Below are 25123 nucleotides of genomic sequence, written 5' to 3' on the forward strand. Positions count from 1 at the left end.
AATTAACCTTGTTTGATGCAGATGGTAGAAAAATTGAGAGACTTTCAGAACTGTTAGTAGCTGTTTTTTTTCCTTCTCCTCTCCAATTTGACGTGGGAAGAAATTGGATGATGATTTTATAAAACAACAATATGCTAATGTATAGACCTACTCATTAAGCATGCATTACCAACAACAGTTTTATGTAAAAAAAAAAAAAAGTAACACAATGAAAACCATGACATCTAACAGTGCAGTATAGTTGACGAAATAAAAGTTATAACCATAACAAAGTTACATAACTCATATCGGTTTAACTATGTAATTAGTACATGTCTACAAAAGCTTAATGATTACATATCCACAAAATGGAGTACTCCCTACCATCCACAAAAAAAAAAAAGTTTAATAAGTACATATCCAACAAAGAAAACGATCTGAAGAATCAAACGATATGAAGAGGGCACCATTGTACCGACATACTAAAGGTTGGCACCACTCCCAACTCTCATATATGCCTCGCGACCAACCTTCGAAAACGACATAGTACTTTTGCCGAGACATCATCTTCATCGTCTTATTCAAAACAAAACAAATGTCAAACAATTAAATGAAACAATAGTCAAAATTCATAAACAAACTTACTATTCAATTGATAATCTGTAAACATTTGAGATGTTATAGCTGCTCTCAGAGAATTGTTGCTTCCTCCCCAATGTGTTTGGCTTGCAAATTCCGGTTCACTTAAGACAAAGTTATCATTTGAAGTTGCATCTTCATCAACAAATTGCTCAGTATTTGGAGTTTGTTTAATTATGAAGTTGTGCAATACACATGTAGCAAGAACAATTAGAACTTATTTTTTGAATGGATACTGCACTTGCATTTTCAATATTGAAAAATGACCTTTCTACTGTATTTCGAAGTGATGAATGCCTATGGTTGAATAATTATTCTTTAATTCTAGGTGAGCGTGCTCTCCGAGTGTTAAACTCAAACATATGATAACGATGCCCTCGATAAGGTATAAGCAAACCTTCAATGTTTGGATATCCCTTATCAGCAAGATAATATTTACCTACAATCATGCGTGTTAAAAGAGTGCATTGGTTGGTGGAACTACGTACCTTATGGAACAACAAACAGGTTGGTTTGATGATCAAGTGCATTGTACAATACTCTTGAGTTTCTTGCACTTCCTTCCCATCCAACCAAAACGTAGTGGAATCGAGTGTCGAATCCAACTACAGCCATGACGTTCTGAGAAATGAGTCCTTTTATATTGCGATACCTTGCCTGATTTGAAGCTGGGACCCATGCAGGTACATGGGTGCCATCGATTGCTCCTAAACAATTCTATATGCATATATACAAGTTGGAGGTACTGCTAATTACATGAAAATATGGAAAAAATCGTTTAGATTGTCGAATATGTGCTGACATCTCATCATTGTTCTGCCGAACGTACTCCTTATCCATTATACATATCGCTCGCAGGACTAGGCTGACATATTTACTGATTGTTTGTCCAGAATGTTGAAACGTATTTTGAACGGCACGATTTCATTCATTATGTCCAATTGTCAAAAGAAAAATAGCTACTTGTTCTTCTACGGTAATGTCACGAGCATCCTCCAACAAATTTCTAGCTCTTAGAGTGTTACACAATGTCATATATGTGTGTCCGTCCATACGGAGTAAGTCCATAGAATTTCTAGGATGACCTCGAAGCATAAGTTGAATAAAAGATGTACCAGCATCTTTAAATGGATGAGCAATCCTCCTAAATTGTTCTTGTCATCTTAACCAAAAGAGGATGAAGACATAAACTAGTCGAATGATGAAAAGGACTCGCTCATCATCGTTGTCACTCATCATCGTTGTCATCGAACATTCAATATCGGCCATATTCACTAAACTGCATGTACATATAACAAAAATTATTTAATAACAAAATTTCAAAGATGTGTTTCAATACATGAACAAGAACAAACTGCATGTACAACAACAATTTCAAACAACATCAAAGATCATGGAATTATGCTAATAACATCACAAAATACATGTTTTGCATGACATGAATTATACAAATAATTAACCATTGAATGTATAACAATCAGCTCTTACCTAAACCATGTCAGCCGGTCTGGAGGTGAAAGGTTGACAAATATCATGGAATTGGTGTCTTCTGCTAACATGTCCATGTTCTTCATTCGCGTATGACTATCTAGGAGTCCAGTGTCCACCATCTCTTGCAATATTTCGCAACATTTGACAAATTGAAAACCTCTAGCAGTACGTGTGAGGGTGTTCACATTCTCAGCTATACCGTTCAACAAGTTGTAATATTAGTCATCATTGCTTGACCTGTTCCTTTTTTACCTAATTGTGCTTCTATTACTTGTCATTGTCGGATTTTCAGTTATAGGAATTGGAGGTACTGGCGATTGTAGAGGAGGGCTATCTTCATAAAGAATCTGTGTGAATGATTATTCACTTTCAGAGCCCATGTACAATGGAGTTGATTGAGAAGCAGGTGTAGATGGGAGTGGTTCAGTGTCATCATGTAGTACGCTATTCAATGTCTCTGCGTTTTTACAAGTTGCATGAGAATCGCTATAGACCTCGGTGAACTCTTAATAGTATCTCCATAATTTTGGCCCTCTGTAATTTTTTCTATTCGGATATTTCTGAAAAAAATCATGTGTTTATATATTGCACAAGTAATGACAGGTTAGACAAAACCTAACAGTATGAACTCTATAACTTATCTCAATGTAGTCACTTCATACTTGGGGGTCAACATCAATACATTTGTTAATTGGGTCGTAGACAAACCTGCTTGTATTCAATATTTCCTTCATGACTGTCAAGTTGGGTTTAGAATACTTCAATTTGTTTTTTATTTTATCTTTACTGAATTTTGGACCGAATCTGTCCATCATGCTTTTTTCAATTGCTTTATACACATTAGACTTCAAACCTCCACCAGATTTCATACCAGGCATGCGTGAATGCTCAACAAGAAGTTGGACTAAGTGGTCCACTTGTGGTTCAGTCCATGTAAGATTTTCCCTTGATGGACCATTGTCTTCCATGGTAATGTTTTGTACAATAATTCTTCACAACTACAATATTCAAAAATTCTTGCATGAAGAACAAAAGCAAACGAGCACCCATCAAAACATATCATATGTTCTTCATAACTTATTTTATCTAAACTTGTATTTCTTATTATAAAGATAATCAAGACCTTGATTAGGAAGACAATAGCATGCCAACAGTAAAAGTTCTTTCAAGTCCATTTCAAACTTGAAAGTCCACAACAAAAGTTCATTAACCAATTCAGTGTACCTACAATGTTAAATTCTGCACAAGCAATCGATGATTAAAAGGAAGACGAATAGTTGTTGATATAGCTTGAACTGTCAAGGGTGCGTCACCTGAAAAACTTCACATTTTAAGCACAAGCATTTTCATTTAACAATAGACAGAACCTATGAACGTTAATGATTCAAGATCCTTGAAAGGTTAAAACTAATTTTAGATTATATAGATAAAAAAACTAGTCAACCTTGCAAGCCTAAAACTGAAGACTAAAGTGTCTTGCAACAGTAAAATGGAGAAGCAGGATTAGGAGGAAGCAGCAGACAACTACAACTACACTGTCAAAGCAAATGGATGGTTGTGCATGAGGAAACAACAACAATAACTTGAAAGAAGCAAATACAAGCCCACTGCACAAACTCTATGTATTTCGGCACTTATGGTCTGAATGTATTCTCAACTTCTTTGGTCTTTTGTTCTATATTTTCCTTGTTATTCTTGTTCTACTAACTATAGTCAGTGATGCCAAACTTTTTTGGGACTTTGATCTCCATGTGTATTTATCTGTCTTTATACAGACTGTGGTAACCTTTTTCTGTTTTTAATTAATTTGGGGTATATTTTGCAGGTGCCAACATCCTAGTCTACTGCTTGTCGATGATGTTGATCTCTGTTTTAGGTTGCATGTATCTCCTCCTGGAAGGAGAAAGATCATTCTCCATCGGGAAGGTACTCACAGGGAGAGAGATATAGACTTATAGGTGTTTGTTTCAGCTTCCTTCTCACAGCCGGTGAAACATGGTAGAAAAGATATGAATGGCCTACCAAATAGCTATGAAATCCCTACTTTCTTAACAGTCCACACCTTTCACTATGGAAAAGCAAAACCCATTTTACAAGACCCCTGCATGCTCTCACAAATACCATCTCTTCAAAAAATAAGTATTTCCAAACCCAATTCAACTTATTTTGAATAAAGCAACTCTAGAGCCATTGTAAACTTCATTCATTTGAACGTACTAGGAATTAAGGCACAACAGAAATCAGAAACAATGAAGTTCCTTTGAAGCATAACAAATGACTCTTCCATTGTAAGAGTTGCGATACGAGAAGAAACAAAAAATATGAGGTGGAAAGATAAAATGTAAAAAATATGCACAAGGCAAATGCAAAAACCATACATAGTAAATCTGGGAAAGAGCATCTGTGCATGCATTCTCTATTATACTTTCATACAGGAATCTGCCTTTATGCAAAGCCTTTATGCAAAATCTTTTGATTTCTTCTTCAGCCCCAAACATACAGCACGCAACCATGGCTGGCAGATCATGAATCATCTAATGTGCCTATTCCATATCAAGTACTAGCATCATCTTGACCAATATAAATAAAAAGTAACTTCGGAAGTCACATGCAACTAAACTATCATGTCAAAGAAATTATAGCTGCGACAATGCCACAGAAGACCAAAAAAATATCAGATCTAACTGCCACAGGGGACTCACCTGAAGAGAGATAAAAAAGAGCTTCTTTCAGCCAACCCTGCAGAGAGAGAAAAGAGAAAGGGGATTAGGGCACCGTATAGTAGAAACAAAGGGAGTGGGAGAGAAGCAAGGCCACCTTACCCTGCGCGAAGGATGAGAGGAAGATCGCCAGCTTCGACAGAGAGCCAAATCACAGGCTTCAACACAAGGAGGAAGATCTGCGAACACAGGGGTCTCACCTGGAGAGAAATAGAAAAGAGCTTCTTTCAGCCAACCCTGTAGAGAGAGAAAATAGAAAGGGGATTAGGGCACCGTATACCCTGCACAAAGGGAGTGGGGGAGAAGCAAGGCCACCTTCCGTCGGCGTGAAGGAAGAGAGGAAGATCGCCGGCTTCGACACAAGGAGGAAGACGGCTTTGCATAGACCAAGGGGCGAGAAAGAGAGACCGAGAGAGGAGAGGGGAAGAGGGGAGGGAGGGGAAAGTGGCAGCGAGAACATATTTTTTTTAGAGCGTAATGGCTCTCAAAAAAATCTGCATTAATTTCCTCTCGATGAGAGCTTCGACTTTTTTTCAGGTGAATTTTAACTTCGTCGTACAGATTTTTCGGGTGGAATTCAACGGCGATTGATGCACACAATACTTGTCGGGGTGAATTTCATCTCGCCGTATAAATTTCACCCGATGCACAGGAACTTTCTTGTGCATTAAAGGGGCCCTAGATGTCAATATAATACAGTCAAGGACTCATGAACAATTGTGGAGAAAGTGTAAGCATTCTAGTATAATCGAATCTACTATTGGAAAACAGAAATATCTGTCCAACAAGCTACACCAAAACTTTAACAGCCTATGTTGTTCCTAACAAGCCCCATCACTCCATTTTTGTTCCCTTTTTTCCAAATGATCGCATGAATTCCCAAATACGTTGGAGCTTAGCCGATTTCCCACAATAAGACTTTGATTACATTTCCATTAATGTTTCATAAGTATTCTCTGCATTATCTCCATAATGTCTCTTGCACATGTTCAATGGGCCTTCCACATTTAAGCTTGCTGCTATTCTTAATTTTCCACAAGAACCAAACTGCTAAATGATAGTAGCTCTATTATTAAGTTAGTTTTTGTGCCACCAATTAAGACTTTGGCTGAGGTTGTTGGGAGACAATCTTTGCCTCCCAAAGTACCTAATAACAACTTGACATATTTGTTTAGCGATGGGACATGTGAAGAAAATGTGTTGTTCATTTTCTATAGCGATGGGACATGCATCTTGAAGTAGTTTGAACGCCATGCTTTTGGACATAGCTATCAATAGGCAGCCACAAAAGCCATTCAAACTGCATGTTGGTGGCATCTGCTTGTCTAAATTAACATGTTATGCACATTTTCTTGGCCCTTTCATCTCATCTTTTGCCAAAACTCTTCTTCATATAGTCGAATTTGGGTTCTCATTCCATACAATCTGGTCTGAAGAAGTATCTATAATTGTTGGGTTTATGGCAGTAATTCTAGTAGCATGAAGGAAGCTTTCAATGTGGGACACTTCATCATCCAACATTTCATTGATCATGAGGTTAGCTACTGCCTTATGAAGGGAATGTGATTCAATAGAAACTCGCATTGCCAGCAGACCTTCCAAAATTTTAGTATCGAGTTAGAATACCGAATCTTATAACGAAATGCTTTTTTAACATTTGGTGAAACTCCTTGAACTTTTTTAAATTGGTATATATATATATTGAAAATCATCAATATATATAACAAAAATGTTAAATATCTGTTTTTGATAGGTCAAATTCCTTTTCAAGAATGCGAATGCATGACTTTAGATGGTGTTCTAACTCGATACTTGGACTTTTTAAATGGACTTTTATGTATTTTTCTATACCAACATCCTTGCATGTTTTATCTATATGCAAAACGAGCTTTTAAAGACCAATTAGGTACCTTTTATTAGATGTCTTCGGTGAATTTCTCATGCAAGAGATTTGAAGTTTGATGGTGTTAGCAATAATAATTACTCGATTCCATCATACTGCTTCATGTTCATGAATTCGCTCTTATCACCTGTTATGTGTTAGAGTAGCTAGAGTTAATTATCCAATCAATACAATAATTAATCTTTCCTGCAATATCATGTTGGCAAAATTGCATCTTTTATGTTGTGCATTGCTCGTTGTTATTGCATTTCTCACATCTTTGTTCACTCTTTTACCTTGAACAAAGTGAGGTAGACTTCTGCACCTAAAATACTTCCTTTTGGTTGCCAATGTTATGTGCTTTCTCTGAACATTTCTTTTTTCTTTGCTTTATTGGATGTCCCTTCCTTGCAGTTTTGTGATCAATGTTAACCCATCGCCATTAGTTTGAAGTGCAAGTCTTGTAATTTGCTTTGCCAATGTCTCTTGATTAACTAAATAAATTTTATAGTTCCAATAAAGATGGTTGCATTGGCTAGCACAGGGCAATGGCTACAAAGTTGTAAAATTATACATGAATACCACAAATAAGAAACTTCCACGTACTCGCTTCACTAACTTTTGACCCAAGTCTGTTTGAGGCATGCTGGTACAAAAACTTTTTTAGTGTGCCATTATGGTTAATGATGAAAATACCGATGGTTAATTAAAAAAAAAACTTTTTGTGGGGGGGAAAAAAGAAACCGAAAAAAGTAGAAAAATACTAAAAAGGATATATCTTTTTAAACAATTTCTAAAATATCCACGTTCATACTGACATATGTATAAGGGAGGAAGTTGAACCGCCTTGAATGACGTTGCGCTTCCAAGTACGTAAACTTAGTCTGGATCACTAAGCTCACCCTATTTTTTCATGTAAAAAACAAAAATCTCTCCTACCATGAAGCCTCGTTTCTTTATAATATTTTTTTTTCTTGGATCTGGATTGAGAGTTTTCTCATAGTTTGGCTTCCCTGTCTGGCATAGGTCTAAAACATATAAACCGTGTTATTTTCCATCACATTGAAAGCAATCAAACACGTATTCCCCACCATAAAACCTTTTAACCTTGAAAATTTGTGAAGAATGTGGGTGAGAAGAGTGTCTGATAAAGTAGAACCCAGTGAAAATACACCAAAAAAAAGTGTCCCCTATAATGTCTGATCCAAGTTGGGTAGGCAAAACATTATTTGTTTATTTCATTCATACTTTTTTTGGCAAGCAAAAAATGCGATATTAGACGTAAGGCGGACCCCTTACCCACTCTCTTGTGAACCGGGTCTAGTTGAATATCCCATTTCATCGGATCGTATTTGTTATATGCTGCCGAGCCCGAATTCAGATCGGATCCATTTCAAATCCAAACCAAATTTCCAAATCCTTGCGTACCAGGGTCCGAGCTTCCGTTGTGCGCCAAGTCTCGAGAAGAGGCGCAAAATGCGCGGCAGAAGAAGCACGATCCGCGTGAGCATCCAAAAGCGGTTTCCAGCCGTCGATAAGAAACAAAATCGGACGGTTGAAATCGGTCTAGAGAGAAGTTCGAAAACTCCCGCCCAGCTTTTCCGCCTCCAATATATAGGCCCTCCTATTCGCGTCTTGCACACCACCGGCGCCTCTTCTCCTTCTCGTCTTTCTTTCTATTTACTCTTTTCCGTTTTCTTTCCGATCTCTCCTAGCTTTCGTGATGGCTCGTACGAAGCAAACCGCCCGGAAGTCAACCGGAGGAAAGGCCCCGAGGAAGCAGTTGGCCACCAAGGCTGCCAGGAAGTCCGCTCCGGCGACCGGAGGAGTCAAGAAGCCGCATAGGTTCAGGCCAGGAACCGTCGCCCTCAGGGAAATCAGGAAATACCAGAAAAGCACCGAGCTGCTCATCCGGAAGCTGCCGTTCCAGCGTCTCGTTCGTGAGATCGCTCAGGACTTCAAGACGGATTTGAGGTTCCAGAGCAGCGCCGTTGCTGCACTTCAGGAGGCGGCGGAGGCCTACCTCGTCGGTCTCTTCGAGGATACCAATCTCTGCGCCATTCACGCCAAGAGGGTGACGATCATGCCGAAAGACATCCAATTGGCCAGGCGCATCAGGGGCGAGCGTGCTTGAACCTGTTGAGTGGGAAGATTCGGTGGTTAATGAACGGGGATTTGTACTATTTGATTCACTGATTGTTGATCAAACGAGTTTCACCATGTAATTACGAAGCTGATGTGTCTTTAATGAACGCATGGTTCTTCAAGATCTTCTGGTTTTCTATGAATGATGTGCATATCCCATTTTCTCAACTTTCACATTCTAAACGATTTAACGCTATTAAATGTAAAACAAAAGAAATAGAGGTTTGTGATGGAGTGTTTTAGTTTGAATCTAATAGGCCACAATCGAAATTGATACCACTATCATTGTTTTTATACGTTTAATCTTTATGTTTTTTAAAGATTCACATGATTCTGATTTTCCGTATCCAAAACCAATGCAGCCAAATGATTCACTTCAAAGGATAGCTTTTCTTAGCTTGGCTTCAATTTCTGATATTACAATCTGTTGCTTCAAAGCCGTAACAAAAGGGTACCATAGGTTGGTCTCGGATCGCAAAGACAAACATTGTTTGCGAGTTTGAAAAACGTTCACATGAAGTTGAATATGAATCAGAAAGTAGTGTTACAATAGTGCATAAAGCTAAATGTTTGAGTACCTGTAAAATTGATATAAAAAATTATCTTAGGTTCGGTTTTGATCTACCGCAGGACTAGAACAGATTAGAAGTATTGATTTCGAATGCAGACATTCTCCGAACTGATTCTAAATTTGATAAATCTGATACATCGTCAGGTAACACAGCTTCATAATCAATAGTGGATCTGACTGGAATTGACTGTCGAAAAGTGTGATTTAAGTAAGACTGTGTTTGGTGCACAGGAAAAACATTTGCAAGCATACGCTCTTGAACAAATTCATCTCTATATATCTTTTAGCATTATTTATTCTTCAAATATAAGTTCTTTTCAGCAAGATCGATGACGAAAACCTTAGTATTGAAATGGAATTTTGAAGAGGAGGGGGGTGGGTTCTCCTCACATTGAAAATAATCTCAAATCACTTCAGATCTTAGATATCAACTAAACAACTTCCCCTTAAAAAGTTTTTTGTTTTTGTTTTTCATTATCAAGAATAGCAACCGCCGCCTGCATTGGAATGTTTTAAATTGTAATGAAGAAATTTAATAGCGATATCGGAATCATTTATACTTAAGATGGTTGATTTGGTAAAAGTCTAGCGACCAAATCTCCAACGTAGGAAAATAAAGGCGAAAAGAAAAACTAAAAGCGCGATGCGGATGAGTTGCGATCCGTGTGCGCGTGAAGGGACGAGTTTCTAGCCGTCGATGATGATTAGGAATCGGACGGTCAACAACCTTCCGCGAAAAATTTCAAAATACATCTGCCCCCGCGTTTTTCATCCTTACAAATAGCCGCCCTCGTCTCAGAGTTTTCCCACCAACAGCGTTTCGTCTTCTTCGCTTCTCCTTTTCCCCTCCTGTATCAAGTTGATTCTGTTGCCCACTATCTGTTTCTGTTCTTGTTTGCTGCTTACGATGGCTCGCACCAAGCAAACCGCCCGGAAATCCACCGGAGGAAAGGCCCCCAGGAAGCAGTTGGCCACCAAGGCTGCCAGGAAATCCGCTCCGGCAACCGGAGGAGTGAAGAAGCCACACAGGTTCAGGCCCGGAACCGTCGCCCTGAGGGAAATCCGAAAGTATCAGAAGAGCACTGAGCTTCTCATCCGGAAGCTGCCGTTCCAGCGTCTCGTCCGTGAGATCGCTCAGGACTTCAAGACGGATCTCAGGTTCCAGAGCAGCGCCGTCGCGGCTCTCCAGGAGGCGGCGGAGGCCTACCTCGTCGGGCTCTTTGAGGACACCAATCTTTGCGCCATCCATGCCAAGAGGGTGACGATCATGCCGAAGGACATCCAGCTGGCCAGGCGGATCAGAGGCGAGCGCGCTTGATCGTGTAGACCCACTGTCTAACCTAGAGTAGCTAAATTGGGGCTTTTAATCTCGTTTTTTTCTTCTCTTTTTCGTGGGGGTGGTTACTTTGTTCTTTTTGTTTGAGGGCACCGGTCTTTGATCGGGTTCCTTGAAATTTGTAAGTACAACTGGTGATATTTCTTCAATGATGCATCGTTAGTCAAGTACATGTACTGCGTTGGTGTCTCGATTTTCTCTCTATACCTTATTGGTCGTCGCTTCTGTTTTGTCTTGCCTTAGTTCATGTTGTTGGGGGTCTTTGATTTTATTTCCATTCGTTCGGGCGCGTTGCGATATCTTCTGTGGAATTACCTTTCTGGAATTTCTGCTTTCGAATATCTCACAGATTTCCTTTTCACAGGTCTCTAGGGCAACAGTGATCTATTATAGATTGTTATCGGGGCTTTCTTTCCCTCGTGGTATACACAAATTGAATAGTTCCTTTAAATTTACTTCTGTTGTTTGTTAGGCAAATTGTGGAGAAGAAACACGGTCGTTCAGCTGATTCTTCTACATCCTTTCTTGGAAAAATCATATGTTTATTGTTGAAAAACTACCGAATGAAAATTTTGTTCACATTATCATGGAATGATCAATTCTTCCGGATCTTAGAGTTACTTTCTGATAATGTATGTTCTATATTTGTGTTGTCTGGTCTTAAATTCTTGCACAAATTTGTGATTCCTCTCGGTTATTGTCCGATTCCATTTGCAAGGGATAGTTCCCAACCTTTATTAGCGACTCGTCTAGTATTGTCATTTTTTGTTCTTACTGACAAATCCATCACTCTGGGTCTTGAACAAACGCATACAACTCTCGTGTTTGAGTTCTTACTAAAGAAATGCATGCAACTCTGTGTTCTGAGTTCTTAGTGAAAATCGGAGGTCTTGCCTTTGCTCTTTTCTGCAGGAAGATCCCCTGGTTCATATGGTAATGCATTGTGATCTTCGTCCCTATATTGCTTGTACATGGAAAAGTGATTGTTATCGGTCCGCAGGCACCTGATCCTTACACAGAAGGCTCATATTTAAGCTCTTGTGAAGAAACGAAGCCTTTTGTGGCCATCTCTTATCATATTTGTTGGTAGTGCAAAATCGTCTTCGACTAGAAGTCCTCTAGATCTGGAGATGGCAGCCAGTTACAAAGTCAGCCGTTTCCGCATCATCCCTTCTAAGTTGCAAAGGTGGGTGTTGGTAACATTCTCATGAAAGCTCCTTGCGTCATTAAATTTCTCAATATAGGGAAGCTGATATGTGTTCTCTCTACCATGTTTCTCTATCTTTTTCCTTTTTAACGATGATCTGCAATAAGGCTTGGCTTCAGGTGAATCATTTTAGTGGTGCATCCAAACTCAAGGATTGGATAATTTCTTGAGGATGAGCATTACGGTGAAGAAATTTATTCCATCAACGGGCAAACCATAGGGCGATCCGATTTTTCTCATCCTCGTCTTTGAACACGCCGATTGAGTTGTACTGAACTCCTCTATATGGTGTTTGATTTCACTGTCTCAGTACACTATTCCACTGCTGCACCATTTTTGAGGCATCTCTTGCATCGGGGCCATGGAAACTTGTTGCTCTCTCTCTTCCTCTTTCAATGTGTGCAAATTCTGTTCTTGTTTTAATGTACGCAGGCTACAAGTCTCCATATCACTTTATGCCAAAGCCAGACTAATTCTCAACGTATTCTAAAGACATATTAACCTTATTTCAGAAACACCAGGATGTCCTTGTTCTCACTACTTTAAAACAAGAATTAAACACCCTCCAAAAGCACATTTGATTGGAGGAAGCATGTGTTCCGGCTGATAAATGGGCCCAGAGCTGCACAACGATTCGAGCCAACTCGGATTCGATTTGAATTCGCTCAAAACAACTCAGGCTCTTGCTGAACCGGTTTACAAATTATCTGAGTTCAAGCTTACAAAGATATTCAAAATGATAAATGAGTGAGTTCAAGTTTTAGGAACCCCACTTGTTTATACTCAACTCTACTCGCAAACCGATACTTTATATGGTTCACAGGTTTTAATTTTTAAGGTAAAAACAAATTTTCACAAGTTACACCATTTAAACGAGTTACATAATGAGTTAATGCTTACACAAGTTAAATAAGTTGATACTTAAACCAGTTAACGCCAAACAAGTTAATGCCTAAACGAGTTAAATGGGTTAAATGAGTCGGGTTTGAGATCAATTTTGTGTAGTCGTGTCAAGCTCGAGTTTACTATAAGGTGCTCGACTCAGTTCGAGCCAATCCCGAGCTTGAATATTTTGAGCTGAGTTGAGCTAGAGTTGGCCAAGCCCGAACTCGACTTGGCTCGTGTGGAGGTCTATGACCCACACTGACAAAGTACACTTTGACGTGAGGTGGTGCAAAAAAATTGTGCTTTTGCACCATGAAATGTCTGTTCCAACTCATCCATGGGATATACAGCATATAGATACCAAACAAAAGCATACTGATGTCAATATATTAGATTTAGATTGGATATCCAATCAAACTATTCAAAACAGGCAGATTTTAGAAAAATTTAACATATTAAAAAATCGAACCGGATCAGGATTTAATAAATTAAATGACATTTGATCAGACTAGGTTACAAATAAATGACCCATTAAATAATAAGAATCAGTATGACCTGTTAAATTTTCTTGCATCCAACGCCCATACAGCTGTTCTCAGCATACAATGATGGGGCTTAGATTCGGTTCTTCGGTTCTAAAATCTAAGAATCAGATTGTGATCATGGATTTAAAAGTGGGATTTGATTCTATTATAACTTTTTGTTCGTTGAATCTATGGCTAGGGATGTCAACGGATCGGATACGGATTGAGAAATCGGATCGGATACGGATTGTAAGATATGGTTAGCATACGGATTGAGAAATCGGATCGGATACGGATTGTAAGATACAGATTGTAAGATACGGATTGTAAGATATGGATTTAAGAAGTAACAACGGATCGGATACGGATTCAGATTTAAGTAACTATCCGATCGAATATTTAACCATCTTATCCGAACAGATACAGATTCGGATTTAAGTAAATATCTGATCGAATACTTAACCATCTTAACAAGTATATCCGAATCTGAATTACAGTTTGATATCGGAATCAGAACCGTGAGTTGCTGAGTGGATATCTAAATCTGAAACATACGAATCCGATGATATCCGAATCCGAACCTAAAAGGTGAGTTGGCCAACTTAAAGTTATGATTTACGAAGAATATAAACGAAGTATAACGGATGATTTTTATGTTGTTGCACATAATAATAGTCATACGTATATCATTCAACTTAAAGTATTTAAAATTATATCATATAAAACTAATCAAATACTAATTAATATTATATTTAATTAAACGTTTTTGTGTAAACAAGCAAATTATTGCAGTTAAGGCATCAACTAAACAGAATATCTTAAATAATGTATTTATTTAATTAAAAATAATAAAAAAACTTTTATTAAGAAATTTTAATAAAATTAGTATTTTTAAAAATATGAAAATTAATCATAAGTAGATATATTTAATATGAAAAAACTTCTATTTAGATATATTTAATATGTATTGCTTAAGTCGGTTTAGTTTGCTACTGCTGGGCCTGAGGTAAAACCAGTTCGAGCCCGTAAGCTGAGTCTCCGTCCGACGCCTCCAAGGACTCAGGGTGCACCATGGGCTCCTGGGAAGGCGAACCAAGCCGGCGCGGGGCTTCTCGTGACAGCGAAAAAAAGAAACACAAAGCGGGACGCGGGGACGAGCCACAATCCGCGTGCGCGTCAAGAAACGATTTCCAGCCGTTGATCGAGAGAGATATCGGACGCTCGACATCCTTCCGCCAAAAATTTCGAAATTTCCTGCCCCGCCTTCTTCACCCTACAAAAGGGCTTCCTCTTCCCCTCATTTCACCTACCGCCGAGGTCTCATCATCTCCTTCGCTTCTTCTTCTTCTTCTTCTTCTTCTTCTTCTTCTTCTTCTTGTACTCTGTCTCAATCCGCCGCCGTTGCCCGCCGCCTTTCTTCTGCAGTTTACGATGGCTCGTACCAAGCAAACCGCCCGCAAATCCACCGGAGGGAAGGCTCCCAGGAAGCAGCTGGCCACCAAGGCCGCTAGGAAATCTGCTCCGGCAACCGGAGGAGTGAAGAAGCCTCACAGATTCAGGCCCGGAACCGTCGCCCTGAGGGAAATTCGCAAGTACCAGAAGAGCACCGAACTCCTCATCCGGAAGCTTCCGTTCCAGCGCCTCGTTCGTGAGATCGCTCAGGATTTCAAGACGGATCTGAGGTTTCAGAGCAGCGCCGTTGCAGCACTTCAGGAAGCGGCAGAGGCTTACCTCGTTGGTCTCTTTGAGGACACCAATCTGTGCGCCATCCACGCCAAGAGGGTGACGATCATGCCGAAGGACATCCAATTGGCCAGGCGGATCAGGGGCGAGCGTGCTTGATCGCGTAGATCGAACGTAGTTTAATTCACACTACGGTTTTTGATTTTGTGGTTGTGGATGCTTGATGTCGCGTCAAGTTCGATCTCGCTTTTCTTTCCCTTTCTGGTCTTGGGTGGGAAGTGGTGGTTTCTTGTTCTTGGAAGACCCGATAGTTGATCGGGTTGTTTGAACTTTGTAACTGTAACTAATGATATTTCTTGAATGATGCATCTTCAATCAGAAAGTGGTGCGGTGCTGGTCTCTGTTTCTCTTTGCCCATATCTCCCGTGCATGGTAGCTTCCGAGTTGTCTTAGCGTTAATTCGGCTCATGGATATGGTGGCGCTTCGTGTTTATCTCCGGTTTTCTTGCGTATGTGATTTGTTCTTCCGGGGTGAACATTCCTGACGGAATCTCTATGACGGTCGAGGGCTGAATTTTTTTTGAATTACTCCTCTCATATACTTTGTTTCTAGCCACCGTCGTAGCTTTGTTTCCGTTTAGCACCGCTTCGATAATGGTTATGAATCTGTTTGGCGTGCATTTGTGTGTGTGTGTGGGTGAATCTTGTTGGTTTTCTTTTGGGATAATCTTCTCGGGCGAATCTGATTGGCATTTTTTTTTTGTCATGAATGGAGTTGGCGTTCTTCTAATTATGCGTTCTTTTCAAGCTCTAATATGTGCTGTTACCTCTGTTACATGTAAAATAAACTAATAAAGAGCCATTTCTTGATCAAATGCAACCATGCGAAGATTGCGGATGTTTTTTTTCTTTTTTTTGATATGTGCTTGGTGCATAAAGGATATCTACTTTATCTTGTCCTCCATCTGAATCCTTGGAGTGTTGATCCTTCCACACCTAGTTGATGTTGTAAGCATTAGGTTCAATGTTGTCCCAAGATCCTCAGCGAGAAAATTATTCATTTTACTTTTCTTGTTTGTAATATATTTTTCAAAATAAAATTAATAATTGCAGAACCAGCAAAAAACATTTAAGAAAAAACAAAAAAACAATTTAACTTGTCTTTTTCATTATAGTACTCCAATGTGGATTCTTCAATAGGTGGTACTTCATGTGCTGTTGAATCTTGATGATGCTGTTTTGATTTTCTTCAGTTGCCCTTGCGGATGAATAGCTTTTTTGAGGAATCCAACTGACCCCGCAGGTAACTTGCCCTGGATGCATGTCCACAAATTATTGTGTAACTGGATGAACCATATTCTCTGCTCATCACTCAGGAAGCAGGCAAGTATAAGGAAGTGATGCATGAAAACCAGCTGCTCCATGGCTGTCACGAGGGTAGGATATATCTTTCGATTTGCCTTTCCGTTTTATGTTTTGGTTGCCTAATTGATTTGTGAATGGCAACTCTTATCTGCACATTAGCTTTTCTCTGTGCACAACGTTCATACTTGGAGTTCATAGTTTATGGCAACCTCACATAATTCCCTTTGTTGGAGTCGATTTGTTTTCCTAGTGGATGGGCGAACTTCAGGTTGTTATGTCCTGAAGAATTGCTGGTCATGGTCATTCAAATGCCAAGGAGTCGGAGCGCTTGTATCGATTATGAACCTACAAAAAGCTCCTGTACTTCATTCAGGATGATGGAGGTTCAAAACAGACACCCTTCAACCTATGTCATATAAATTTTCGAAGTGTTAGTTCTCAAATGAATGGAATGATCAAAACTTTTCCCAGGTTTGGTTCACACTCATATAGTCTTTTAATTTAGGTGTCTGCATATACATGTGTAGGCTTCTATGCAGGGGCGGAGGGAAAGCGTGGCCCAGCCAATGAAAAATTTGTTTTTTTATATGGACAAAAACAATATTTTTTAATTACGTAATGTATTTTTTGTATTAAAATTCAGTTTGGCCCTACCCGAATCCAGAGATCCCCTGAAGAAAATCTTGGATCCGCCCCTGCTTCTATGCATGTATCTTTTGCGTATCTTGCCTTGGTGTTTGCTAAACATAACATGCTTCCTACTGTTCCAGAAACTTGTGAGCTAGCTATACTGTAACTGCAAATTTCTCAATTTACACCTGAAGTTGTCAGCCTGCACAACGAGCCTCAGGAAGCCATGGATACAACACCCTGCTCCCATATTAATTCCTCAGGCTCGTCCACTGTCGGACCCATATCTTTCCTTATACCAAGACAAATATCCCCTCCTAAACCCTAAAAAGCAGGGGCTTCGCCAAGGATGAGTCTACATTACCGTCCTTTGCGGCTCACCATCTGGTCAGCTACTTCCCTGCCTGCCTTACAGGTGCCCTCCCAAATTATTCATTCATTCCTTTTCTAGAAGGGCTTTCCTATGGGTTGGGCAGAACAATTCCAGACGAAGGGCTTTCTTGTGTGAGTGCCTGTAACCAAGAAAGGCTTAAAGTTACCATTGTTCATTTCTTCGAGCTCTCTGATCCCAGCACCTCCTTCCATATGGGGATGTAATCTATGATCTTGCCCAGCTGATAGACTGATACACGAGAATCCGGCATTGAACCATGGCTGATGTAGGTGCTTGACAACGTATGGTCGCCCACTTATACAGTAAGCAACGCCTTTAGTGTTCTAGCTTCTGTTCTGGTTGAGCAGGAATACAATCAAGCAACGCCTTTAGTAATCAAACACAACCTTAAAACACGGGGCAGTACACTAGTCCAACACCTCACCTTCCCTTGCAATGTGGTCTTCATCTATGACAAGATTCCCCATCTTCTTCCTCCAGAACGAAAGAAAAGCACCCCAAAAGTGACTCCAGTGTGAAGTCGCCAGTGTCGATTCTTCTAACACATTATCATCTTAATAGACTGCTTTCTCCATGTAATTACTTTTTCTCAATTTCCTCTAATGTGGCAAAATCTCATTCACTAATGATCGATAAGAAGGTTCTTAGTTGCAATCTTCATGTATATACGCATTTTTTTAATATTTTAATCCAGGACAATTTATTTTTCATGCAAAATAGTGCACAATTATTAATCTAGAGCTACCAAACGGTCCACGCAGGAAGAAGCAGCCCGAGCCATCCTCAAAAGGCTCAGCATCTCGTGGCTCGTCGACTAGACCGACTCGTGCGTACGAGGGCGGGAAGGCGAAACTCAAACCCCGCCAAGCGCCACCTCGCCTCGCTGGTCGAGAGAGCGAAAAAAGGAAACTCAAAAGAGGCGCGATCCGCGTGCGCGTCGGGGAACGATTTCCAGCCGTCGATGGAAAAAAGAAATCGGACGGTCGACATCATTCCGCGAAAAATTTTAAACTTTTCTTCCCCGCCTCTTTCACCCTACAAATGGTTTCCAGTTCTGCGCTTTTGTTCTCCCACCCAAGCCATCTGTCCTCGTTCTCTTTTTCTTCTTGGGCTCTCCATCGATCTCCCTCCGTAGCCCTTCGCCCTTCTTCTACTGTCTACGATGGCTCGCACCAAGCAAACCGCCCGCAAATCCACCGGAGGGAAGGCCCCCAGGAAGCAGCTGGCCACCAAGGCCGCCCGAAAATCCGCGCCGGCGACCGGAGGAGTCAAGAAGCCTCACAGGTTCAGGCCCGGAACCGTCGCCCTGAGGGAAATCCGCAAGTATCAGAAGAGTACCGAACTTCTCATCCGAAAGCTACCCTTCCAGCGTCTCGTCCGTGAGATCGCTCAGGATTTCAAGACCGATCTGAGGTTTCAGAGCAGCGCCGTTGCAGCACTTCAGGAAGCGGCAGAGGCTTACCTCGTTGGTCTCTTTGAGGACACCAACCTGTGCGCCATCCACGCCAAGAGGGTGACGATCATGCCGAAGGATATCCAATTGGCAAGGCGCATCAGGGGCGAGCGCGCTTGATCGCGTACAACGGGAGCATGTTCGTGCCTGGCGAAGTTTAGTTTTGCTAGGGTTTCCCGTCCTTTTTTTCTGTTTGCGTTTTGGGGTTGGAAATGGCTGTTCCTCCCCTCGGAGGAGCCGATCGTTGGTCGGATTGCTTGAACTTTGTAACTATAACTGATGACATTTCTTGAATGAATCATCTTTAGCCAAAAAGTGGTTCGGTGTTGGTGGCTGGTGTTCCTCTTGGCCGATAACTTCACTCATGTCTTTTTCTCATTTCTATTTACTTTAATTTGTACAATCGATATGGTCGTTTTTGCTTCTGTGGCGTACAAATCTAGAATTTCGAATGATGGATCTCTCTCTCTCTCTCTCTCTCTCACACACACACACACACACACACACACACACACACACTCGTTTCTAGCCATTGTCGTCAATGTTCTGGATCTGTTTGGCTTTCCTGAATTTCGATACGCAATTCTAATGGCCTCCCATTTGATCTGTGTAACGTAATGGTAGTTGTTTTCAATGCAATGGAATGGAATGGAGGCTGCAGGTACTTTGGTTTGGACTATCCTATTTTTTGAGGGTAATGTCGTCATTTGGTCGTTCGAGTTCTTACTTCTTATCCCATATCGGCGGGTTCAAATGTATAATGGATAGCGTCAAAGCCGTGCTTCCCATTTTGCCGCTAAAAGATGATTTCGAGAGTGTATCTGCTGAACAAATCTTGCCCAATCTTTTCGTCGTCGACGTCCCTTCGTCATCTCCCCAACACGCAGCATCTTCCCATCCCGCAAATTGGTTCTCGCCTAAGATGGCTATGCGATGAAGTCCAACGGGGACGGGTTTCTTGGAGAACGGGGGCTGTCCAGATGCGCGGCTCCCCGTTGGAGTCTGAAGCGTTGCTGGATAGCTTAAGGGTTCTGGAGTGGGATAAGGTCTGTGATTCCGTGGCTGCTTTCGCAGGGACGTCGCTTGGAAAGGAGGCCCTCTTGGTTAGCCCGTTTCTCTCTGGAAGAATTCCCGAATTCATTTGACCCTTTTTTCATGATACAGATTCTAGTTCGTGCCTTTCGATTGTTGCTCTAACTAGCTTTCCTTGGAATTTTAGGTCCAACTGAATTCTTTGGGTTTGTGCTATGAAGACAGCTTGGCCCTTCAAAAGGAAACCACCACTGTGGTTGAGATGCTCAAGTATGGTGTTGGTGGTCTGGATTTTGCTTCCCTTGACCTTGCTAAGGTGGTTTGTTTGACATTGATTAGTTAACTTTCTTAGTTTATTTTTTATTTAAGGAAAAAAAAAGCAACTATCATTTTTTTGCTTTTCTCTTGCTTCTGTATGCTACTTTGTATATATAGTTATACGCTTTGCTCTTGGCATGAACCTGGGCAAGTTGGTCTCTTCTCAAGCTAATGGATTTTTCAGATCATCCGTTCTTAGAACATGTCTCAGAATGGCTAGTTACTAAAACATCAAAATCTTTGTTCTGGCGAAAAATGAATGTTCTTGTTGCAACTTGGAACATCACATTGTCATAGAACTAGTGGCAGGGCTGTTGACGAGCTTCTGTCGAGTGACTATGAAAAAACACGCCATAGTTAAAACGCGAGATAAAATTGACGAACCTGGCAAATGAGGTGGCGTTCTTTCGGAGTGGCTGAAGAAAGCGGCGAACGCAATTCAGTCATTGGACTATGCCATTGTGCTTAACTCCATCCTCTTGACTTGCATTTTAAGGATACATAACAGGGAAAAGGAAATAGGTTCTATGTTGGTTTAGAGGAGGGAAAAGGAAAGTGTTTTGTTATCCTTCCAGGTGTTACCCTCGGGACGGCGGAACAGTGAGGGGCTAGGATTTCCACTTCCCACGAATTATAGAAAATGTAGAAACGGTGAGAATTCTAATCCTTATAGATATTGGAACTTATAGGGAAGAGTAACAGTAGAATGAAGACGCGTGAGGAGCGAGGGTTCCCTTTTTTCTCTTTTCACAAGTCTGCTTAATATGGCAGGAAAGGAAAGTGCTTAGACTTCATAGCTTACCCAGGTATTTTGCGTCTTGACCTTAGATGAGTCGGTGCCATGTGGTGATACGTGGAATTTTGAAGTCTGTACCGACAGGTACTTGCTTTATTTTGTCAGAGGCTTCCTTGTCTATTATCCACATGGTAGATGTGCTTCTTAGAGGACTGCTACATGAATTTCATTGGCAAATGATGGTTAGCATGTGGTTGCAATTCTGCATATTTTTCATCTAATTTGTAAGAAATCTTCTAGACATTTCATTCCAATTAAACATCTGCTGGTCACTTGACTGTGTGCTTTCCCATGCTGTATTTGTTTTCTATTTCATTTTTTTTTGTGTGTATAAATAATCTATTTGTCTGGTTTTTTGAAGGTTAAGTCTGCTATTGACCGTGCATCAAGGGGTTTTGCAATGAGTGGAACTGAAGTGATGGCTTTAGTTGCCTTACTGCAACTTGCTGACAATCTGCAAATGTCTTTGAAGATTATTCTGAAAGAAAACATAGACTTGTCACACCGGTTCGAGCCACTTTCAGACATGGTGATTTTGTTGTCCAAACTTAGCCATTTGCAAAATTGATGGTTACCTTCTTGGGGGCTAATTTGGTTCTGGTTTAAATCCATCCTACAGATATTGGGCATGGTTGTCAATCGAGCGTTGGTTAGGGATGCATTTCAAGTACTTGATGAAGAAGGATGTGTGAAAGATACTGCGGTATGTTCTTGGGCAGGAAATGTGGTTTGAGTTTTCTTTTATTTGGTGATCTCATATGTTTGGGAAGACTATAGGTGCATTAATCATGATCTGGGTTTATGGCCAATTCTGGATAGTGGATATCGCCATGATTAAGAATTTGAGGCTTTTTCATTCTCCTACTGCGTCTTAACAACTGTCAACTCTATGTGAAATTACGCAGGGCCAGTTTAAAGTGCCCTACTTGCAACCTTTTTCTTTTGTTTTTCCCCTTATTGATCATAAAATTTGTTTCATGTGTTCCATTTACGAAACTTTGAATCTAATATTCAACACGTGCACCCTGTTTTAGTTATGACTTATGACACCACAAGGTTTGGAGAGCCAAGCCTTTAACTATTGGATATCTGTAGATAACTATATAAACATAAAGATTGCTGATTACAGGTTTGCCATTGAAGAAACTGTAGAGATCATGGGTGGTGTTGTGGTAATAGTAAAATTGATAGGCCTCTGGGACTTCATAATATGTGGTATAGGTACCATTATATTTGCCAATTTATGTGCACGTATGTGTTGCTGTGTTTAGGAACTCATGCATGCATGCATGCTTGTGTGTGTGTGTATGTGTTTCTTTTTCTGGTGTCAGGATTTTGTCATTTTACTCATTTGTTGTAGAATGTGGTGTTTGCATATTCCTTATGCTTTTTAAACTAAGCAACTTGGAGAGCAATGATATTTCCTTGCCTTCCAGGAATTTCCTGCATTCTCTCTGAATAATGCTCTTCTTTGAGTGCAGAGTTCGGAACTAAAGCGCTACCGCAACCAAGTGAGAGGGCTTGAACAAAAGGTGCTTTTTATGTTCATCCTTTTTTTTGGTGTTATATTGGTAAAATATGTACCTTGAATAGTGGGGGTTTACACTTGTTCTTTTTGGAAGATCTAATGATGTTCTGTTGATTCTTTGCACATAATACAAACAGCTAGGTCTAGATGATAAGTGCAACTATGCAAAAAATGAAGTTGTTTTCTCAACATATCCTTAACAAACAAACATTATCTACTTTATCATGTTCCACACCTGCTTCCTTGACATGTAATATGTGTTCATTCTTTCCATATCTGGAGGTTTATGATGTTAAACCTTGTCTCATTCATTTGCTAGTTTTGATAGTTGCTTCTTCTTGGTCTATGCGGTTTTTCACTGCCAGCATTCTATGCAATTTGTCACCTTATAATGCTATTTTCAAGTGTACTCAGTAAATGTTTATAAACCCAGCCAAGTCAACTTGGTTGACTCGGTCCTCAACCTGGTAAAAAAAAAATGTAAAAACCAGAAATTGTCATGTTGAGAGAAAAAAAAAGGTGTTGGAGCATTTTCGTCATCTAGTATTAGTTTACAACTTTTCCTCCTTGTTTTTCCCTCAACCGGCAATCGTGAAAAAGATTAAGGGCTGAGATTGTTTTTTTCCGTCTCGCATCTATCTAGCACCTACCAATTTCTCTCTCTCTCTCTATATATATATATATATACACACACACACACGTGCACACCCCCACCCACACAAACACACACATATATTACTATACATGTTAACTGTTATATATCAGTTTTATAATGAATCAAAACTACTATTTTATACATATGAAAATATACTGTATGCAAAAAATGAAGTTGTCAAAACCAGGCCGAGTGACTGGGTTGGCCTGGCGAGTCACGAGTCAGTTCACTCTGAGTCGAGTCTAGAGTCATTGAGCTTTAAAACCGGTTCATTTAGTTCTAGAAGATAGTCTTTTGTCATGTGTATGCATGTTCATATTGGCCTGCATGTCTATGTGGATACGTAAATGCACATGATACAGACATGCAATTGTGTACCTCAGATCTCAGTGGAGCAGAGCTCTAGATGGGTACAATGATTTAAGACGTTGATGCAAGTGCAACCAAAGGCCATCGCAAGAAGTAAGCAGCACATTTTACTAGTTGGAACTCCAAACCATCACTAATTTTGTAACACCATGTCTGACAACACACCTAGAAGCGAGCACAACTTTATTTTGAGTTTGACTGTGCATGAAAGGAACACAACAGGGTACGCTTGTCCATCCCAGTAGCAGAAGCTGGTACCTTTTCATCACTTAAGAGAAATGTATCCTGCATCTGTCGAAATAAAGTAGAACTGACATATTAGTTTCACATTATGTTTTCTGGTAGGTTAAGTTTCTATGACCAGTTCTGATTGCTTTATCTTTCTTGACATGGGAACTGAAAATATTTAATCCTTCCATTGGCTTCTAATTTGTTTTGCCATACCTTGCAACAAACTCTTTAGTGTTCTTTACCCATCATTTGGTAGAGATGACAAACATTTGTATATGTCAAATAAATGCTCTCTGTTGCTTTGTTACGTAATGACCTTTCTGTCCTCGTGAATCTGTTGATCCTTTTTAACTAGTGGTGCAGATCAGTGTTGTATGTAACATAGCTATCATATAATATGTTACTTTACATATTGTAACTATGAAAGAAAACAACATGAAGACACCCTTGAAACCAGTGTCAGGGTCATAGCTACACGTTATTGTGTATAACTTTCGAATTTCGGTGCACTGCGTATCATATGTTACAGTACAATATGGAATGTAACTTTTTTTTTTTTGGGAGTTGTTTAATTTATAAATGTAACAAGGCTGGATATTAAGTTCGGCATGAAAGGCACATTACAGTATGATATGTTGTGTAGCTTAAGCGTCATGTTACACCTTGAAAACGTAGAAAGTGTTAAAGGAGTTTTTTGGACATATAAATTAATTAAGACTGAAAATTAAGTTCAACACTAAAGACATTCTACACATTTAAAGTGAAAACATAAATTTTAGGGTTGATTTCATGCAAGAAAGTTAGAGCTTTTGTAGTTTTTCTTATAAGAGCCTACATTTGCCCTAAAAGAAAAAAATTCAAGTTTTATGATTATTAACTAGTTTACACCTTAAAGACTCTAAGGAGTAATCATGCATAACCCATACTTGCTTATTTTGATACCCCATATAAATATTGTGATTAATTTAAGTGGTTAATTTTGATTATGTCTAATGAATGCATGCACATTGTAGGTGGTATATACTTCCAGTTACTTACGTTTTATTGATCCATGATTTTTTTGTAAAAAAAAAATTTTCCCTATGTTTCCTAATTTATTTTTATTAAATTTTTAGTATCCAAAAGATAAAATTTGTGATTTTGTCATTATGTTACATATCTAACTTTGCACCTGACTCAGGTTGCGTTACACATTTACAATATCAGTATAGATGAAACCCCCAGTTATGCATTTTCTCTATATTTTGTCTCATTTGCAATTAGGCATTGTGTTAACTTGTTTATATTTAT

At 39.8% G+C, this 25123-nt stretch overlaps 4 protein-coding genes across 10 annotated transcripts in view; 3 read left to right on the forward strand and 1 right to left on the reverse strand.

The window, feature by feature from the left end:
* Window positions 1–265: 265 nt before the first annotated feature.
* LOC126410438 (uncharacterized) lies at window positions 266–5470 on the reverse strand. Of its 6 annotated transcripts, none has more exons than XM_050079955.1 (6): window positions 5145–5465; window positions 4932–5029; window positions 4812–4848; window positions 3338–3422; window positions 1734–1897; window positions 266–555 (listed from the first exon to the last, which is right to left on the reverse strand). In XM_050079955.1, the coding sequence occupies exons 1-5, from the start codon at window positions 5287–5289 to the stop codon at window positions 1777–1779; spliced, it is 486 nt and encodes a 161-aa protein (XP_049935912.1). In that variant the 5' UTR covers window positions 5290–5465; the 3' UTR covers window positions 266–555; window positions 1734–1776. The 6 variants fall into 6 exon arrangements, 5 of the variants coding, with proteins under 5 accessions (XP_049935912.1, XP_049935914.1, XP_049935915.1 ...); XR_007574406.1 differs by having other exon boundaries at window positions 320–555; window positions 625–1897; window positions 5145–5462; XM_050079957.1 differs by lacking the exon at window positions 1734–1897 and having other exon boundaries at window positions 5145–5469.
* A 2867-nt stretch (window positions 5471–8337) lies between these two features.
* Window positions 8338–10933, forward strand: LOC116262634 (uncharacterized). Its single transcript, XM_031642120.2, has 2 exons — window positions 8338–8842; window positions 10212–10933. Exons 1-2 carry the CDS (start codon window positions 8435–8437, stop codon window positions 10743–10745), a joined length of 942 nt encoding a protein of 313 aa, XP_031497980.1. The 5' UTR covers window positions 8338–8434; the 3' UTR covers window positions 10746–10933.
* A 3753-nt stretch (window positions 10934–14686) lies between these two features.
* LOC116262635 (histone H3-like centromeric protein CENH3) lies at window positions 14687–19219 on the forward strand. Its single transcript, XM_031642121.2, has 2 exons — window positions 14687–15218; window positions 18587–19219. The coding sequence occupies exons 1-2, from the start codon at window positions 14811–14813 to the stop codon at window positions 19022–19024; spliced, it is 846 nt and encodes a 281-aa protein (XP_031497981.1). The 5' UTR covers window positions 14687–14810; the 3' UTR covers window positions 19025–19219.
* A 434-nt stretch (window positions 19220–19653) lies between these two features.
* The window catches only part of LOC116262476 (uncharacterized), a 33054-nt gene continuing 27584 nt past the window's right edge, over window positions 19654–25123 (forward strand). For both annotated transcript variants that reach the window (XM_050079947.1, XM_050079948.1), the window contains exons 1-5: window positions 19654–20007; window positions 20124–20252; window positions 21412–21579; window positions 21670–21753; window positions 22532–22582. In XM_050079947.1, the coding sequence (XP_049935904.1) occupies window positions 19708–20007; window positions 20124–20252; window positions 21412–21579; window positions 21670–21753; window positions 22532–22582 (732 nt within the window). In that variant the 5' untranslated portion in view covers window positions 19654–19707. The remainder of the gene's footprint in view (window positions 20008–20123; window positions 20253–21411; window positions 21580–21669; window positions 21754–22531; window positions 22583–25123) is intronic.

Source organism: Nymphaea colorata, chromosome 10 (assembly GCF_008831285.2).
Source record: "Nymphaea colorata isolate Beijing-Zhang1983 chromosome 10, ASM883128v2, whole genome shotgun sequence".
Taxonomy (NCBI): Eukaryota; Viridiplantae; Streptophyta; class Magnoliopsida; order Nymphaeales; family Nymphaeaceae; genus Nymphaea; species Nymphaea colorata.